Source organism: Gracilinanus agilis, chromosome 3 (genome assembly GCF_016433145.1).
Source record: "Gracilinanus agilis isolate LMUSP501 chromosome 3, AgileGrace, whole genome shotgun sequence".
Classification (NCBI taxonomy): Eukaryota; Metazoa; Chordata; class Mammalia; order Didelphimorphia; family Didelphidae; genus Gracilinanus; species Gracilinanus agilis.
Genome location: NC_058132.1, coordinates 324,569,004 through 324,588,579, shown reverse-complemented (window position 1 = coordinate 324,588,579; position 19,576 = coordinate 324,569,004). Strand labels below are relative to the sequence as shown.

Here is a 19,576-nt window from a genome sequence, read left to right as displayed (position 1 = left end):
AACTTTCTTGTGCCAAAATCCTCACAGATACTTATATTACTCATAAGGCTTTCTCTCAGCAGTCAGTTCTAGATGTCCATTTGCCTCAGCATATTAAGTTCCATCCACCCATCTACCTATCTATATATACATACATACAGACAGACATACAGACATACATCTATCCTATCTCTGGGGTTCATTCCTATTCTAAAATACTATAATTGACTCATTCATATTCCAGTGGGGTTTTTTAGCTATGTCATATCTTAATATGGGGTATTATATTATATCCATATTATATTAATATCTGATATATCAAATCTGTACAAAGTGTTTAAAACATGCATGCAATTCCTTATAGACAGCATGGAAACACCCTCTGTCATAACAAATTTCATCTAAAACGGGGTAGATATTTCCTAGGAAGTTGCTTGAGGTTTCCTAAAAGTCAAGGGTTTGGGGCAGATAGATAGCAAAATAGAAAGGGCACCAGCCTGGATATGGGAGGTCCTGGGTTCAAATGTGGCCTCAGACACTTCCTTGACCCTAGGCAAGTCACTTAACCCCCATTGCCTAGCTTTTATTTAATATTGATTCTAAGACAGAAGAAAGGGTTTAAAAAAAAAGTCAAGGGACTTGCCTTGAATCTGAGGATCCCAGATACTCCAATCAGAGAAGAGAAAACGCAGTCCCAAGGAGATTAACTGATTTTTCCAAAGTGAAAAATGTCACATTGTTAATAAGTGTTCAAAGTAGATCTTAAAAGATCTTCCTTATTCCCAGCCTCATACCCCATCCACTACACCCCTGGATGCTCCAATGTTGCCTTTCTTGTGGATTCATCCCTAGAAGCATGTGACTGTGACCTTGACCTAGAATTTGGCACTTTCTCCAGACTCTTACAAGGAATATATGATATTCTCAGTGGCATTATGGATAAAGCGTTAGACTTGGAGTAAAAAAGGGATGAGTTGAAAACCCACCGGGAACTTACTCTCTCTGTGACATGTATGACCTTGAACAAGCCACTTAACCTGTTTGCCTCCTTTTCCCCATCTGTCAAAAGAGCTGGAGAAGGAAATGGCAAACCACTCCAGGATCTTTGCTAAGAAAACCCCAAGAGATATTTTTAAAAGTTGGACACAGTTAAAAACAATTGAACAACAACATGTAAAAGTTATTATTTTATAGATGAGGGGGTTGAGGTCTATGGAGGTTAAGCGACTTGCCAAAGTCACATACAAGATAAGCATCAAAAGCAGGGTTTACACCTACATCCTCTGAAGCTAAAGCAGCTTCACCTTACCTCCCATGGAGATTGGTTTGTACACAATTACTTCATCCTATGAGAGATTTCATTATCTTGTAATTTAATCCCTTTTTTCTTTGCATTTCTCTCCTCTTCTGCCTCTTAGTATGTGATTATTGTCCCAGGGATAAATGATAGGTACCGGAACCCCCGGATGCTCCAATGTTGCAACTTGTTTCCTCCTGGTGGGACTTAGATACATTTCCCCTGAATTATGTAGTAATAGAAAAAAGTATTGTTTACATTCTACAGTCATCTTTTTTATTTCTCTTGGGTTTGATTAGATTTCTTTTCCACTAAAGGCATGGGATCATATACTTAATCACATTATATATATAAAGTGTAATTGCAAAATAAAGTGACTGCATTTTCATCTGTATTAGGGCAAATAACGAATCCCCTGAAGTGATCGCACTAGGGCTAGAACCAATTGCCATATTTTACATAATTATAACTTTGAATAAATGTGACTACTTTAAGGGATTCATTATTCAGCCTAATGGGGACCTAGCTGTAATTCTTAGACAAACAGCATATATTATATCAAGGAAGTGCTGTCGCTTTATTTAAAAATACAAAAGATGGTACTGCACAGCTTGATCTCCCTCCCTCCCCTCCTAGATTTTAGACATTTTTGGGGGCAATTTTCAAAAGTTAAACTAGCTCCCAGAGGACAAGCATTTGTCACCACTGGAGATACCTGATAGAATGTCACAGGCTCTAAAGGTCATACCTGAGGAGGCATTCGTCAAATGTTGTAGCCAGATAACAGCATCCTTAGGAATAAATGTAGCTCCCGCACTGAAGAGAACAACATTCATTTGAAGTAAAAATTCTGATTTTTTTTAAATCAATCACATTACTTTATAGCCATGCTATGAATTATTATTCTTGGCTCACAAATTAAGTTGTTCATAGGGTCATGGATTTCTAGCTGGAAGGAACTTTTTAAAGGCCATTGAATCCAACACTTTCATTTTGCAGACAAGATGGAGGTCCATGAAACGTTCAGTGACTTATTTGATCAAGGCCATACACCTAATAATTGTCTAAGTAAGGATTTGAATACAAGTCTTAGAGACTCCAAGTTCAATGCCCTATCCTCTACACCCCAGTGCCTTTCAGTGCCTCTTCTTCATCACATGGATCTTAATCATCAACTACCACCATCATCTCCATGGAGTTCATCATCACTATGAGGGTCATTACCATCATCATTTTCTTTTTCATTATTTAGTATTAAAGTATCACTTTACATTAAAGTCTGCTCACCAACAATTACAAATTATGAAAGCAACAATACTTTTTCTTCCTTTCTTCTTTTCTTTCTTTCCCTTTTGTCTTAGAATTGATCAAAATATAGATTTGGGAGCAAAAACAGCAGTGAGGGCTAATAATTTTAGAGTGAAGTCACTTGCCCAGGATCACACAGTGAGAAAATGTCTAAGGTCAAATTTGAACCCAGGTCTTCCTGAATCCAGGCTTGGCACTTTATCCATTGTGCTAAGTAATAACTGCTCCCACTATACTTTTTAAAAACTTCTTGTTTATAATATCAGATCTGCTTTGTCTCTCTCTCCTAAATTACAATGACTGTCTTTCTCTTAGGACTTCTTTAGCCATTTTCAAAAAGCTAATCACTGGCTGAACAAACTCTATTATAAAATAGTTATTTGATTGCCTATAGTTCTTATGTTCCAAGAAAATCTAAAAAGGCCCTTAAATCAAAAATATGGGAAAAGTAAACAGGGAAGGAAGAGCAACCAGATAGCTGTCAACATAGGTGATTAGGTGGCTCAGCAGAAGAGATTGGACTTGGAGTTAGGACAATCTGAGTTCAAATCCAGCTTCAGGCAATTGCTGTGTGATATAGCATCAGTTTCTTCATCTGTAAAATGGGGATAATAATATTATCTACCTCACAGGGTTATTGTGAAGATCAAGACAAATAAGAAAACATATGGAAAATACTTTGCATAATTAATAATATAATTGGTTTCTTTTATAATCCTTTGTATTTTATGTTATACATTTAAAAGCATTATTCTTGGAATCAAACATAGGTTTCACCAGACTGCCAAAGGACTCTTGACACAAAAAAGGTAAAGAGCTCTTGTATTATAAGAATGCTTTATTAGAAGATCCCATCATTCATCATGACTCAGTTACCTAGTGCGTAATATGTTGTCTCTTAAGATCTGAAAATATTTTAAGTTTTTAGAAACAAAACTAGGCAGAGGATGCATGATAAAACATGTTGCCCACCCCTTGACAGAGTAGTGATGGACAGCCCAATGTCATTTTTATTTTTGGATACTACTAATGCAGGAATTTGCTTTACTTAACTATTCATATTTGTTATAAGAGTTTTGTTTTTTGTTGGAAGGAAGGGTGAGACCTAGAGAAAATATATTTTATTCATTTATTTTTAGGAAAGCAACAAAACTAGAAATAACTGTGGCTAGGATTGGTCACTCTCCAAGGACCCTTCTGTCTGGACCATTCAGAGGAAAGATCCTAAATGTGGTCTCAGAACATTGCACAATTACCTTTGCCTTTTTAAAAAATAGGTTTCATAAAGACTGGCCTCTGTGTAGAATATAAGAAAGGCAACCAAAATGACATATCTATTTATGGCCTACGTTCATAAAACAGGACCTCAGATCACTAATGTTTCCCCCAAACCCCAGGGAAACCAGGCTTTGTCGATTTCCACCAACAGCTGGTTGGCAGCAATCAATAATGTATATCCCGCCTTTCGTATAGCAAAAAGGTACATCAATAAAGCAAGTTGTATGAAAAGTCCGACCCCTTTGGAAGCAGAGAGGGGACCTCAGGGATCTCCAAATAAATAATTCAGAAAGCAAAATTCCCTCCCTCTGCTCTGATGATGCCAAAGTGAATCAGTGGTTAAGTAAGTGAAATAAGAAACCCAAGGCATTTTGGCACTCACAAACCACCATCTAGTAATTATAGCAGTTATTATTTGTGTAATGATTATACCCATCCTTCAATGCAAGCTCAAGTCTTGTCTCCATATTGAACCTTTTCCTACCCTCTTTAGTTCATCAGAACCTCTCCTTCTAAACTCTTAACACTAGTGGAAATTATGCTACTTTGCAACAGCTCTTGTCCTAATATTTTATACAGCTACTTAGCTTTTCACTTGTATACTTTTGTTCCATCCCCTAAATAGATGATGGGGCACAGGGAAGCTAGGTGGCTTAGTGGATTGAGAGCCAGTCCGAGAGATGGGAGGTCCTGGGTACAAATCTGGCCTCTGACAGGTCTTAGATGTAGGACCCTCGATAAGTCACTTAACTTTAATTGCCTAGCCCTTGTTGCTCTTCTGTCTTAGAATTGATACTAAGACAGAAGGTAAGGGTTGTTTTTTTTCCGTTTGGTTGTTTTTTGTTTTGTTTTGTTAAGGAAATTAGAAGAGGTAACAGATGGAGAGTTTTATTTTCTCTGAGGTAATCTGAGGTTAGGCTAACTTGGTTTTTCAGAATCAAGAGGGCTTCATACATTTTTTTCAAAACTAATTAAGGTTTTTATTTGTTACATTAAAATACTCCAGTAACTTTCTCCCCCCACTAGAGAAGGTATCATTTGACACCCCCCCCCCCAAATAGTTGTATAATCAAAACTATGCCTTATTCTCTGGCAGTAGACATACACAATTCATTCTTCAAAAATATTTCTGTTGTAGTATATAACGTTCTCTTGGTTCTGCTCCTTTCACTCTTCATAATTTCATGTAGTTCCTTCCATGTTTTTCTAAAATTAATCCACTTGTCATTTCTTACAGCGCATAAGAATTCATATATTTCTAGAGGGTCTAATAAGGAACCAGGACTGGTCTCCTCACTATACTTTGTTTGTCATTTCAGTTGTCTCCAACTCTTTATAAATCCTTTGAGGTCTTCTTCGCAAAGGTATTAGAGTAGTTTGCCATTTCTTCTCCAACTCATTTTGCAGATGAAGAAACTAAGGCAAACGGTATTAAGGGACTTGCCCAGAGTCACCCAACTAGTAAGTGTTCGAAGTCAGATTAGAACTCAGGTCTTCCTGGCTCTAGGCCCAGGGCTCTAGCCACCACCTAGCTGCTCGCTTACCTTAACATATGGCCTCATTATTCTCAGTTCAGTTACCTAGAAATCCCTTCACTTGTCAATTCTTGGAAGACCTTGGACAAGTCACAACCTTCTGAGCCTATAAGATGAATGGACTGGACTAAATGGTGCTGACATCCCTTTGATCTCTAAATCTTTTATCTTATTTCTCTTCAATTCTACCCATCTTTCAGAGCTCAGTTCTATCTCCCTTTTCCCTGATCCCCCAGCATTTATGCTCTGTGCTATTCATTTGGCACTGAATTATAGATTTCCCTTTTATCCATTTCACATTAGTAGTCTGGTCTCCCCAGCTAGATTCTCTGGTTGCAGAGATCTTATCTGTTCCATCTCTTCCATCCTCCAATGGCTCTTTACATAGATATAAAAACTAAGTACCCAACTTCTAAGTGTTTGGATAGAATGGTTAGAATACTGGAGCTAAAATCAGGAAACCCTGGGTTTGAAACCTAATGCCTTTTTTTTAAAAACACTTACCTTCTTTCCTAGTATCAGTTCTAAGACAGAAGAGCAGCATGGGCTAGGCCATGGAGATTAAGTGACTTGCCCAAGTTCACATAGCAAAGTGTCTAAAGCCAGATTTGAACCTGGTTCTTCCCAACCTCTAGATCTAGTACTTTATCCACTAGCTCACTAGCTGCCCTTGCCTAGGAGCCCCTGAATCCTAATTCTGAGAAGTACTTGCTGTGTTCGAGTCCTGCCTCAAACCCATACTGGCATTGTGACTCTGGGCAAATCATTTAACATCTTAAGAGTTCCAGGGAGCAGCTGGGTAGCTCAGTGGATTGAGAGCCAGGCCTAGAGAGGAGAGGTCCTAGGTTCAAATCTGGCCTCAGACACTTCCCAGCCATGTTACCCTGGGCAAGTCACTTGACCCCCATTGCCTATCCTTACCACTCTTCTGCCTTGGAGCCAATACATAGTATTGACTCCAAGAGGGAAGGTAAGGGTTAAAAAAAAAAAAAAGTTCCAGGCAACTCTCTTGAGACTAGAAATTGTAAAGAAGCTGCCAAGTTGTGTCAGGAGAGAGATTTTTCTCATCTAGGAATTCCTGTACCAATGAAATCCCAGTTCTAGCCTCTATCCCTACCTATCCCCTCACAGAATTACAAGAGAAAATAAAATGATTTAAGCAAAATGATTCAAAAATTTTAAGTGCTAGTAACAGTTTAGTATGTTAAGCTTGAAAGCATATATTCCTGAATTATCTCCTATAAAGGTAATAGCAATAAATTTTTCCTACAAAGATTCTTCATCTTCCAAATGCTTTGTCGATTTGTTCAATCGTTTTTCAGTAGTGTCGACTCTTCATGACTCCACTTGGGGTTTTCTTGGCAAAAATACTGGAGTGGTTGGCCATTTCCTTCTCCAGCTCATTTTACAGATAAAGAAACTGAGACAAATAGGGGAAAGTGACTTCCCCAGGATCACCCAGCTAGTAAGTGTCTGTAGCTGGATTTGAACTTAGGTCTTCCTGACTCCAGGCCCAGCACTCTATCCATTGTACCAACTATTTGCTCCTGTTTTCTGGATACTAATAATTGTTTCTGGCTAATGCCAATAAATGGAGTGTTGTTTTTTAAGAGAGGAAAATAATGTCAGGCTTCAATTCAATTCAACATGGTTGCCCCTACTCTGATTAGAGATTGGAGAGAAGATCAGAGACGGAGAAGATGAGAACCCTGCCCTCAATATGCTTCTGGGTTTTTTTTGTTAGGTGAGATAAATAAAACACATGAAACAGAAATTTGCCCTGAAAAACAGAATAAAATCAAATGCAAGACAGACGGTGAGTGTCCTAGGAATTCAGACAAGGGGGAAGTTAGTGTGATCTAGAGGAAAGACTTCATAGAAAAGGGAAAATTTGAAATATGAATGGTAATACTAGCTTACATTTATATTGTTCCCAGTGCTGCCCTCTTAGAAGGAAACTGGGGCTCAGAGAATGAATGACTTGGTCTAAGTCGCATAGCTCCTAAGTATTGCTTCAGAGGACAAGGCAGTTTTTTTCCATCATACCAAGGTTACTCTCAAGTTGGGTTTAAACAGAAATAGAAGGAGACAGAATGCATTCCAAAGAGGAAAAATACCATGAACAAATGCATTGGAGTACCCTAAGCACATCATCTGACTTCTGTCTGCCTCAGTTTCCTTATCTGTAAAGAGGAGTGATAATAATAATGCCTACCTTACAGGGTTGTTGTAATAATAATCTGGGAAGTTGTGGTGGTGGTTGTTGGTAGGCTGCTAGATGGTGGAATGGATAGAGTAGAGGGCCTGAACTCATCTTTCTGAATTCAAATCTGGCCTCAGATACTAGCTGTATGACTCTGGACAAATTCCTTAACCTTGTTTGCCTCGGTTTCCTCATCTGTAAAATGAGCTGGAAAAGGAAATGGCAAACCTTTGCCAAGAAAACCCCAAAAGAGGTCATGAAGAATCAGACAAGACTGAAAATGACTCAACAATGACCCCAACTTCCCAACATTGTCACAAGGATCAGATAATATTTGTAAAGCACTTAGCACAGTGCCTGGCACGTAATAGGTGTTACATAAAGACTACTTATTATTGTTGTTACAATTACTATTAAGGTTCTTTCCAACTCTAAATCTAAATCCAGCTCTAAATACCCTTTGATCTTGCTTCTTGTGCTTGGCTGCTCACTGAACCTCTCAGGTTCAATTTTCCCATCTGTAAAATGGGAATAATACCTGTAGTCCTAAACTCACAGAGTTGCTGTAACGCTCAAATAAGATCATGTGTGTAAAGCAATATACACATCCAAGTTACTGTTATTTCTGAAAGCTTTGGCAGAATCTACTGCCAGCAATTCATGTTAATTGCAGAGGAGTTTTGTGTCCTCCTCCTTAAAAGAAGACTTCAAAAAACACTGATCACTAAATAAAGGTTGTTGGGTTTTTTTTGTTTTTTTTTTTTTTTTTTTTTTTGTGGTTTTTGTTTTTTTGCGGTTTTTGTTTTTTTGCTTTCAAAAAATGTGTGGAAAAGAAGACTTCATCAGCAGTTTGAGATTCCTTGGAAATTAACTAGCTTCTTTTTTCTTAGAAACATTCTATAACTGAGTCAGGTTATTCATGCAGCTAGGCCTCCCTTGCCCATTAGCCCAAATTCATGACTTTCAAGTTGATTTTTTTTGTTATCCGGGAAGCTTCCTGTTTCTTGGTAATAGAATTTGTTGTCTGGGTTAAGGTAGTCCTCTTGATTCTATTCATGCACTTCTGTTATCAAGTTTAACTTAGGAAATCCCAGCTATTGGTTTAACAGTAAATTTCTGCCAGTCAGCTTAAACCTGGAGTAGAATTTCAACAGCTCTGCAAAGTAGCTGCATAAAAGTCTTTGGCAGGCACACCATGTTGTCTTTTAAACAGAAGCATGTTCAGTAAGGTCCTTTTTCGTATGCTATTTTGAGGTGGGAAAACCTGGGGGTGCTGAGTATCTTACTTAGAGCTTTAAAAAATAATTTCAAGGAGGCATTTATTGTCTGAATCCAGAAATTTGGACTGTCCTTAGATATAACTGTGAACCTAACAAAACATATCTTTGAAACACCAAGACTCCTCCATCTCCCTTCTCTGTGAGGTCCCCTCTTTAGCCTTTCACAGATTCATTGGCCTTTGCCCATGAGCCTGTCTCCTTGAGGGGCAGAATGGTATAGTAGATAAGAGAGGTGGCTTTGGAATCAGGAAGACTTAGATTCAGTCTATTTGTGTGATCCTTGGCCATTCACTTAACCATTCTTGGTTTTCCCATCTATAAAAGGAGCAGATTTGGATGCAATGACCTATAGTGTCTCTTCTAACTCTAAATATATAATCTTATGATCCTCCCAATTTCAAAACTTGCTTTTAGAAAAAAAGAGGAAGGAAATGGAATAAAGGACTTACTGAGCTCTTTCTCTAAAGAGAAAGAAGATGAACCGCCCTAAACATTATCAGACATGATAATACTGTCTTCAGGGGAGTGAGAAGAATCATTCATTTGTTAAAAGGCATTTTGTAGAGTAGCAAAGAGAAATGGCCTTAAAATTCTATACAGTAACAGAAATATTGCTTGAAGAATGTCTTACGTATGTCCATCTCCAGAGAAAAAAGATGATCTTAATTAGGTAAAAAAATATGTGTATATAAGACACAGTTTTATACATACACATCTTTTTGTTAAATGTCTTCACTAATGGTGGGGAGGGGAGGAGGGAGTTAACTGTATTTTAATATAACTTTAATAATTTAATAAATACAATTTAATATACACTCAAAAGAAAAAAAACTTGCTCTCAGAAAGGGATCTGACCACAGTCATCAACTCAATCTTTACCCTCTTCCAAGAGGATTTCTGTTTTCTTCTTTATCTTTAACCAAAAGATGGAAAAATTTTAGAATTATGGTTTTCAAATGTTAATTCAAGAGACCTTAGAGGTCACTTGTCCAGATCGGGAAATTGATTTGTCCAAGATCACTCAACAGTAGTGCCAGGCCCACAAATTCATCACTCTTCCCACTGTACCTCCTTACTTCTTTCTCTTCCCATGGTTACATGATTCATGTTCTTTCCCTCCCCCACCACCCTCTCCATAGTGACGGGCAATTCCACTGGGTTTTACATGTATCATTGATCAAGACCTATTTCCATATTATTGATAGTTGCACTGAGATGATAGTTTAGAGTCTACTTCCCAAATCATATCCTAATCACCCATATGTTCAAGTAATTGTTTTTCTTCTGTGTTTCTACTCCCACAGTTCTTCCTCTGAATGTGGATAGCGTTCTTTCTCATAAGTCCCTCAGAATTGTTTTGGATCATTGCATTGCTGCTAGTAGAGAAATCCATTACATTTGATTTGTACCTCCTTACTTCTTTGTCCATCGTCATATATATATATATGTAACGACTGTGATTCTTGAGAAGCAGTATTTCTTAATTTTAAGTTAATTTATTAACTGATCACTCAAGATTATCTAAAGTGGTCAGTTGACTCCTTCCATAGTCCAAATGGGCACCAAAGAGAATGAGTGAGGCAAAAAAAACCAAATCCCCTTTGAGTAGGCCTTATACACTTGTGATCTGATCATTCAGTCTCTCCCTTGAACATCCCAAGAAATCTCTTATTGGTAAATAGCCACTAAGGAGGTAGACTTAGAGACACCAACTCCTTCCCCCATTACTTTATCACAGGAAGAAAGAACCCACATGGCTGCTGAGCAAACTCTTAATTAAGAGCCACCATGGCTCCCAGCTCTGCTCTTGATCCTTTTTGTTTTTAAGATCTAAACCAGTGATTCCCAAAGTGGGCACCACCACCCTCTGGTGGGTGCTGCAGCGATCCAGAGGAGCGGTGATGGCCACAGGTGCATTTGGGGGCGATGAATAACTGTAAGGGGGCGGTGACACTATGTGACAGGGGGCGCTAAGTAATATTTTTTCTGGAAAGGGGGCAGTAGGCCAAAAAAGTTCGGGAACCACTGATCTAAATCAAAGAAGGGAAGATTCAACACATTTTCATGGTCTTGGGGAACAACTCTTTCAGCCTGACTTTTCTTGGGGAAGTTGGGGAGAGCACCAAAGGGAAAATTATAATTATAATATCCCAATTCAATTATTAATTGTCTATATATTTCAACATAGATCAATGAACAGAGGTGGCTTCTCACTGCCCCCAGCATGTCCAGGGGACGGTCTCCCACTTCACCTAAATAAAAGGTCAGCCCCTGCCTACCTGAAGGTCTTCAAAGTGTAGGTGAACTCTAACCAAGTATTAAGAAAGACTCATTTGGGGGCAGCTGGGTGGCTCAGTAGATTGAGAGCCAGGCCCAGAGACGGGAGGTCCTGGGTTCAAATCTGGCCTCAGACACTTCCCAGCTATGTGACCCTGGACAAGTCACTTGACCCCCATTGCCTAGCCCTTACCACTCTTCTGCCTTAGAATCAATACCCAGTATTGCTTCTAAGATGGAAGGTAAGGGTTTAAAAAAAAAAATTTTTTTTTTAAAGAAAGACTCATTTGAACTGGTTACAAAGATATAGTGAAAAGAACTCTCCTTGTGTCTAACCCATCTAGCTGCTGCCGAAGGGCCATTAACTGGAGAGTGGTTTTGATTTTGTCTGAGTGCAAAACGATGTCTGCGTGCTCGCAGAAGAGACGACAGGTCCTTGGAAGGCAAATGCCTCCCTGAGCCTCTGACAGACACTTGGAGTCTGGAGCCTAAAAGGAAACCTTGGGTTTCCTGTGAAAATATGCATGTTGACCTGAGGGGTCTAACTCTGAATTCTCCCACATAACTTTTGAAATGGAGACGGCAGACCCCTTCCAAAAGTTGACAGAATGTTTTCTCCATGCCAGGCTGAGGATGGAAGGATTGGAGTAAGGCGTGAGAATAACCTGTTGAATTTCTGAGGCTTAATGGCATCCCTAAGTGATTTGTAGGTTTATAATGGCAGCTGGGTGGCTCAACGGATAGAGGGCCAGTCCTAGAGTCAGAGAGTCTCATCTTCCCGAGTTCCAATCTGGTTTCAGGCACTTATTAGCTTGTGGCCTTTAGGCATGTCACTTAACCCTGTTTGCCTCCATTTCTTCATCTGTCAGATCAGCTGGAAAAGGAAATGACAAACTACTCCAGTATCTTTGCCAGGAAAATCCCAAATGGGGTCACAAAGAGTCAGATACAATTGAAAAACGACTGAACAACGAATGGTCTGGGAAGAATGGCCTTCCTTTTCCATTTACCCACATTTGCTTCTGAAGTATGAAGAATTCTGGATTTTGAGTCAAATGGCCTAAGCTGAATCCCAGCTTTCCCACTTACTACCTCTGTGACCATAGTCTATTCACTTATACTCTCTGTACCTCAGTTTTCACATCTCTAAAACAAGGTAGTTAAATTTAATGGCCCCTATCCAAGGATCCTTCCACTTCTAAATCTATGATCCTATGAATTCCATTTAGCACCCTGCCTCCTCCTACAGACATGGTAGTAGGTGTCCCTAGGAAAAAAAAATCCTAAGTCCCTGGAATGTTAGAGCCGATGGAGCCTTTAGAGACCATTCAGGCCGAACCCCTCTTTTCACAGATGGAGAAACCAAAAAGGTGCGTGATATTGATCTAAATAATCACATAGCAAGTGAATGGAAGAGACAGATTCCAGGCCAGATTCATTTCTCTTTTTATTCCTGTACCGTGCCTAGAAGAGGCATCTATAGACCTTCTAGTCCCAAAGATCAACGTAAATTCTTGGTGATAAGAAAAGAGATGGAGCCCTGATAGTCTTTAAGTGTTAGGTTTGCTTATGTCAGATAATTAGCCAGTAAATATTTAAGTACTTACTATGTGCCTGACACTGCACTGAGCTATTGTGGTATGATTTCAGATGAACCTACCTGGCCTGGATAGTCCCTTTTCCCAAAAAAAAAAAAATTTCTATCCCAAAATTCATGGTGATGCCTAAAATTCCACCTTTTTCTTTTTTCTGCAAATCTCCCTAGAGGGATATCACAGTATCTTATATTCAGAGCTAGAAGGGAAGTTAAAAGTACATCAAGTCCAAACCACAATTTTATAGATGAGGGAACAGATGCAGAGAGATTAAGTGTATCCTAGGTCTTACAGGGAGTATGGCAGCAGAGCTAGGATTAGAACTCAGGTCCTCTGGTGCCCAAATCCTATCATCAGTCATTTAAGGATCTGAGAATAGGACTTACTAAGGAGTGATTGGGAGAGGGGTACTATGTGGGTTGCGTTAAAGAAACCAAGAAGCCAATCTGGAAAGCAGAGAAAACATGACTGGATCCTTTAAAAGAAACTTTGATGGAAAATCTCCTTTATGTTGTCTTATAATTATCATGGGTTCAGTATCATCACTTTAAGGCTCAGCTCTGCTACCACCTCTCACAGGAACCTTTCCTGATCCTCTTAGTTGCTGGTAATCTCCCTAGTGGAACAGTGGCCTGAAGTCAGGAAAATTCATCACCTTCCTCAAACACCTACTTACTAGCTGGGTGAGCCAGAAAGTCACTTAACCCTGTTTGCCTTAATTTCTTCATCTGGAAAAGGAAATGGCAAAACACTCCAGTATCTTTGCCAAGAAAACACCAAACGGGGTCAGAAAGAATCAGATATGCCTGAAAAACAATAACAGTCTCCCTCCTCAAGTTATCTTTTATTTACTTAATTTTTTTAATTTTATTAAATTAATCTACATTAGCGCTCTCCCACCCCCCACCCCAGGGGAATGCAGCCTCTGTGCGGGCAAGGATTGTTTTGCCTTTGGTAACTCCAAAGCCTTCCAGAGTATCTTGCTTTTTTTATTTTGTTTTATTTTTATTCTGTACAGACCTCTTATTTCATTGGCTCAGGAAACTTCCATTGAGGAAATACCCATATTTCTGCTCTGCAACCCATATTCTTCAAGAGTTGGGGAGGGGGACCCTAGGGGAGACCCAAAAATGTTAACTGACTTGCCAAGGTGGGAGCGGTGAAAGGTCACTGGAGGCTGAAGGCCAAACAATTGATTTCATCAACTTCACAGTTTTCTTGTATTGGTTCTGCCCCATTTTATGTTGTCTCTGGTTGTAGTGTGAATGTATCTGATAAATAGTTGATATAATTTGACAAAACAAAAATAGTATTAAACTTTGGAAGCTCTGATAACTGAATGGAAGCTGAAGGGATGAGTATATATCAAGATATACAAAGACAAACCGTGTTGAGTCCAAGGTGAGGCCATCCATCACTGGTTTTTGCCTTATATGTGAGTAACTAGATAGCAGATTCTATTGCCGAACATGTGCCGTGTCATATCCTTTTTCATGCCCCTCAGCTCCTTTCTCTGCCACATGGTTCAGTGAAAGTAAGACTGAATTTGGAGTCAAGACCTAATTGCCAATTCCATACCCGACATGTGTGAGCTTGGGCAAGCCACTCCCTAGATCTCAGTTTCCTCATTTTAAAAAATGAAAGGGTTAAACTACAGGGTCTCTGGGGTCCCTTCCAGCCCTGGATCTATAATCCTGTGACCCCTCCCTCTGCCCTAAAAGAACTTATTTCTCATATGCTATATTAATTGCCATATATTAGGGAGAATTACTGCGTATTCCTTTGTCTGAGATCTGGGTCAGAGATTACCACATACTCTGCTTATTGCATTTTCTTTGTCCTTGGGAATCCCAAGAAATATGTTGGATTCTTTTTTAGCAGAATGTATTTAAGAATTAAAGGGAATAAGATCTTTTCCTGTGTGACTGTTCCCCAAGAATGAGGAGGGATGGCTATGTTGATGGACCATCTCTTAATTAGTTATCACCAATTAAAGATGTCTTGGGATGTTCAAGGGAGGGGTTGAATAATCAGCTCCTAAAAATCTGTTTATTCAGCTCCCAGACCCAGCTCAGGGCATGCTTGGGCCTGAGAGAGCCTTGGAGACCTAGATCACTTTATCAACTAACCTATAAATCTGATATAATCAATAAACTTATATTCTTACCCAAAAATCAGTCTCTCGAGGTAATTTTAATTGTAACAGACCTTAATCTCCTTTCTTTCCCCTACCTCACTTGGCTTTCTTTCCATGACACATTGTAGAATGAGAGCTGGATTTGGAAATGAAAAGCTCTAGGTTCTAATTCCAGAGCCACTGTTTCCTGTGTGATATAAGTTTCATATATTGTATTTATCGATAACATCATAAAAGCTAGCCACATTCTTAGACATAATCTAGTCTCATCTCCTTATTTTACAGAAGAGAAAACTGAAGTAGCAGAGCTAGAATCTGAAAACAAGTCTTATAGCCCTAAATTCTCTGCTCTTAAATACCCAGCAGGAAATTTTTTTAGAACGGCACTGCTGCCAGACAAGTCAAATGTTCTCCTTCCCATCAAACTGCTCACATCTCAGTCCCAACACTCTGCAGTTCTGAAGGGAGTTCCAGGACTGAGGGAAGAGAGGAAATCGGCTAGCATTTTGCCTTAGAAAAACAGGCTGAGTTCTTGAAGTTTTGCAGCTGTTCTAAGAGCTTAAGGGCTTTCTTTATTCGCTTCTGTTGTTAAGCATTTACCATTTAGAAGTCCCTTCAAGAGCCAGAGAGATGATTTATGTTTCACATTTAAAACTAAAGACGTGTTTCCAACCTTTTTTTTGGAGCTCTAGATTAAATTTAATGACTGCAGGAGGACTTAGAATTAAAGCAGCTAACTTTTACCCCCCTCTGGTTTCTCAGTAGTTGTTTAGCTGATATATAGTTGCACTAATTGAGTATCTGAACAGAGTCATGACTTATTTTTGACAAAAATGGGGGAGCAAGAAGGAAAGATTCTGGAAACAGACTGTACAGAGAAGCAGTATGGTCGACTGAAAGAACCAGGGACTAAGTATCAAGAGACCTGGGATTCTAGTCAGTGCCTTAAAAATGCTAGGGAAGAGACAATGACCTGGAGGGAAGGATAGTCAACAGTATCAAATATATCAGAGAAATTTGTGATCTAAAACTATACTTGGAAGAAAGACTGGTGCTGAGCAAGAGGCTACAGATATGGCTATAAGAAGTGAGTTATCTTTACAAAGATAGAACCCATGATTGCTGATATAGTTACCAAGATTGAGTTGGTTGGTTGGTGTCCTTTGTACCAAAGAGGACCAAAATGGCATCCCTATGTTGGGGGTCAGTGTACAAGTGTGTCTAACTGTGACTGCTTAGTCCAACCTGAATTCAGAAGGCTCTACACAGATTGGGCACAAATAACAAAAATACAAATTTTTGAACATGTCTCTAAATGTGTACATCTCATGTTTCCTTTGAGCTACTGCAATTCTGCTTTGGTAAAAGAGCACAGCACCTTCTTAGATAGAGATGTGCCAAGCTGGATGGTCCTATGCCAGTGTCTCCCATGTCTGTTGTCTTAGGAATATTCTGAAGATCTCCTAGCAAGATAAGATACCAGAGACAGTGGTTCATTCAAACTGCCAGGCATTCAGACTCTACTGCAGAGAGCACAACTCCGATGTGCCAAACCCATTAGCATCATCGATAGCATCATAGCTGATAGCCTTGCCTAAAAAACTGTTTTGTGGAAAACACACACATGACAAGCATTCATGTGGAGGTCAGAAGAAGTGATACAAAGACACTCTAGAGGTCTCTGAAGAGCTCTGTATCAATTACGAGACATGGGAGACACGAGAACCAAGGCAGAGAAGAGAAGTGAGCCAAGGACAGAACCTTACAGAATAACTACAATTTAGAGGTGGGATCTGGATGATCAGCCAGCAAAGGAGAAAGAAGGAATGGTTAGGAGGCTCAGGGAAGAGCAGGGTGATGAAAAGACAAAGAGGGGAAGGATGACCAACGATGTCTCTCAACCATTAGAGAGTTTGAGAAGAATGGGAATTGAGAAAAGGCCATTGGATTTGGTGATTAAGAAATCACTGGTAACTTGAGAGAAAGCTGTTATTTTTTCAGAAACTAAACCACGAAAAGGCTAAAAAGTGAAATGAGAGGGGCAGCTAGGTGGCTCAAGTGGATAGAGAGCCAGGATTGGAATCAGGAGGACCTGGGTTCAAATCTGGTCTAAGATACTAGTATCTTAGATATTAGTATCGATTCTAAGACAGAAGAGAAGTGTTTTTTAAAGTGAATGAAAATAATATAGACAGCTTTTTCTAAGAATTTGGCAGTGAAGAGTTCATAGGATGATTTGTCATCTGTTATCTGCCCTTCCCCACCATTAATATTTCTTTTGTTAAAACAGTTTGTTGTTGTTGTTGTTTTTAATTTAACTAGCTTTTATTTTCTCTCCTATTCAGGGAGAAAAACTCCATTCTAAGTAAACAAAACACAATTTCAGTTGTTTTTTTAAATGAACCTTTTATTATTTGACATTAGGTAATAATATAGTAATTTTAGAGGATTTTACTAAGAGAATATGGCCAAGGTTTTTATTACTGTTAAAAGCTTAGGAATCCCTAAATCACAAGATAAAAACCAAATTCCTTGTCTTGGCATTCAAAATTTTTACAATTAGGACTAACCAGAGCACTTTTTTGGGGGATCTTGCCTTTGACCCTATCACACTACTATATGATGCCTTTTTAAAACTACATGCTAAAAAGTAAAATTACAGGCTGTATTTGGCTTAATAGAATGTAAGCTATTTGAGGGAAGGGTTTGTGCTGTGTCCTGTGTCTCCAGTCTTATCTCTCATCTATACAAATTCTCTACTTCATCCTCATTATATGACTGGCCAATTCACTTGACTTCTGTTTGCCTCAGTTTTCTCATCTGTAAAATGGGAGTTGTAACAACACCTGCTCTCAGGGTTGTTGCAAAGATCACATGAGATAACAATTGTAAAGCACTTAGCACAGTTCTTGGCACAGAGTAAGTGCTATAGCAATGATAGTTGTTGATGTTGTTATGATTATTGTTATAGAGCAGCTAGGTGGTACAGTAGCTAGAGTTGCTAGGCCTGGAGTCAAGAAGATCCATCTTCCTGAGTTCAAATCTGGCCTCAGACACTTAGCTTATGTCCCTAGTCAGGTCACTGACTATATTGTTGTTCAGTCTTTTTTTTCAGTTGTAGTTGACTCTTCATGATCCTATCTGGGGTTCTCTTGGCAAAGACACTGGAGTGCTTTGCCATTTCTTTCTCCAGCTCATTTAACAGATGTGGAAACTGAAGGAAACAGAGTTGAGTAACTTTGAGAGTCACAAAGTTTGTAAGTGTCTGAGGCCACATTTGAACTCTGAAAGATGAATCTTCCTGACTCCAGGCCTGGTGCTCAATCCTCTAGACCACCTAGCTGCCCCAGTGATATAAACAAAATGACAATAAAGAAACTATAACAAAAAAAGAAGAAGAAGCCAGATGCTTTGTAGCCTTACTACCAAGTGTCTGAGCCCTGGAAAAGAGTTAAGAAAATCTACCTCGTGCAGAGTTAGGGGAACAACAAATATAAATTATTGAATAAACTTTCACACTCAGTTGATGTGTTCATGAACTTTGGTAGGCTACTTTTCTTTTTTATTCTTTGTAACAGGCTAACTTGCAAAGTGGAGAGTTGGAATACAGTCAGAAATAAAGGTGTGCTGCACAATTAAAATAGATAAATTTTTTTTTTGTAAACATAATTAAATGTCTTGCTCATTTTCATGCAGCTAGGAGGTGTCTGAGGCCAGATTGGAACCCAGGTCCTTCTGACTCCAAACCTGGTCTCTATCCACTATGTCACCCAGTTGCCCCCTGAATACAGTTTTTTTTTTTTTTTTAAGGCTAGAGTCTAATAGCAGAGTTATCATCAGAAAACCAGACCTAAAATCAAGGCTCTTATATTTGCTGTGATTTAAGTGACAGGTCCCATCGCCTCCCTAGATAGATATCAGCTTCTCAACTGTAAAATGAGGGCTCTTTCCCGGCTCTCTATCTCCCATAGATGGCATGAGCAAAGGCACCAGGAGGCAACCATAAACACGGCATAAGAATGAACTTTCCTGATCTCCCCTAACTCTCCAAGCCCTCTTCCCTTAAGAGTGAGCCTGCTGCATGTAGCCGCTCCCATCGGCAGTGGCGTCGGCAGCAGTCTATCTTAAGTGCCTGCAGTGCCAGTGGTGATATTGAATCTCTCCCTTTTGTTTTTCAGCGGAGCCCCTGCCCCTCATGGACCTGTGCCGAAGATCAATTCGCTTTGCCCTCAGTCGGGAACGCCTGCATGAAATAGAATCGCTGCCTTTGCCTCAGTCTCTGAAAAACTATCTCCAGTACCAATAAGAAGCCTGAAGCCCTTCTGGACTCAAAATAGACTAAAGCAATGCACCCGGCACAATGAATTGTTTACATCAGAAGCAAAGTCTCAGCGGACACTTGAGCATAATTTAATTAAAAAAATATATATGTATATATATGTGTGTGTGTGTGTGTGTGTGTGTATGTATATACACACATATATATCAATAGATGATATAGGTATAGATGGAATTAGGTGGAGAGAGACAGAGACAGAAAAAAAAAAGAAGTTAAGGGAGAGAGACATAAGGAGAGATGAGGATAGAGGTAGAAAATAGAGAGAAGTGGGAGGAGATAGAGATCAGAAGAAAGATAGGAAGAGAGAGAAAGAGAGGCAGTTAGAAAGGTGAAAAGAGGGAGAGGGAA

The 19,576-nt window shown here is 39.3% G+C and overlaps 1 protein-coding gene across 1 annotated transcript in view; it reads left to right on the top strand.

The window, feature by feature from the left end:
• Positions 1-19,280, top strand: part of SPSB4 (splA/ryanodine receptor domain and SOCS box containing 4) — a 118,908-nt gene extending 99,628 nt beyond the window's left edge. Inside the window, exon 2 of the mRNA XM_044669980.1 lies at positions 19,068-19,280. Within this exon, the coding sequence (XP_044525915.1) occupies positions 19,068-19,195 (128 nt within the window). The 3' untranslated portion in view covers positions 19,196-19,280. The remainder of the gene's footprint in view (positions 1-19,067) is intronic.
• The last annotated feature ends 296 nt before the right edge of the window (positions 19,281-19,576 follow it).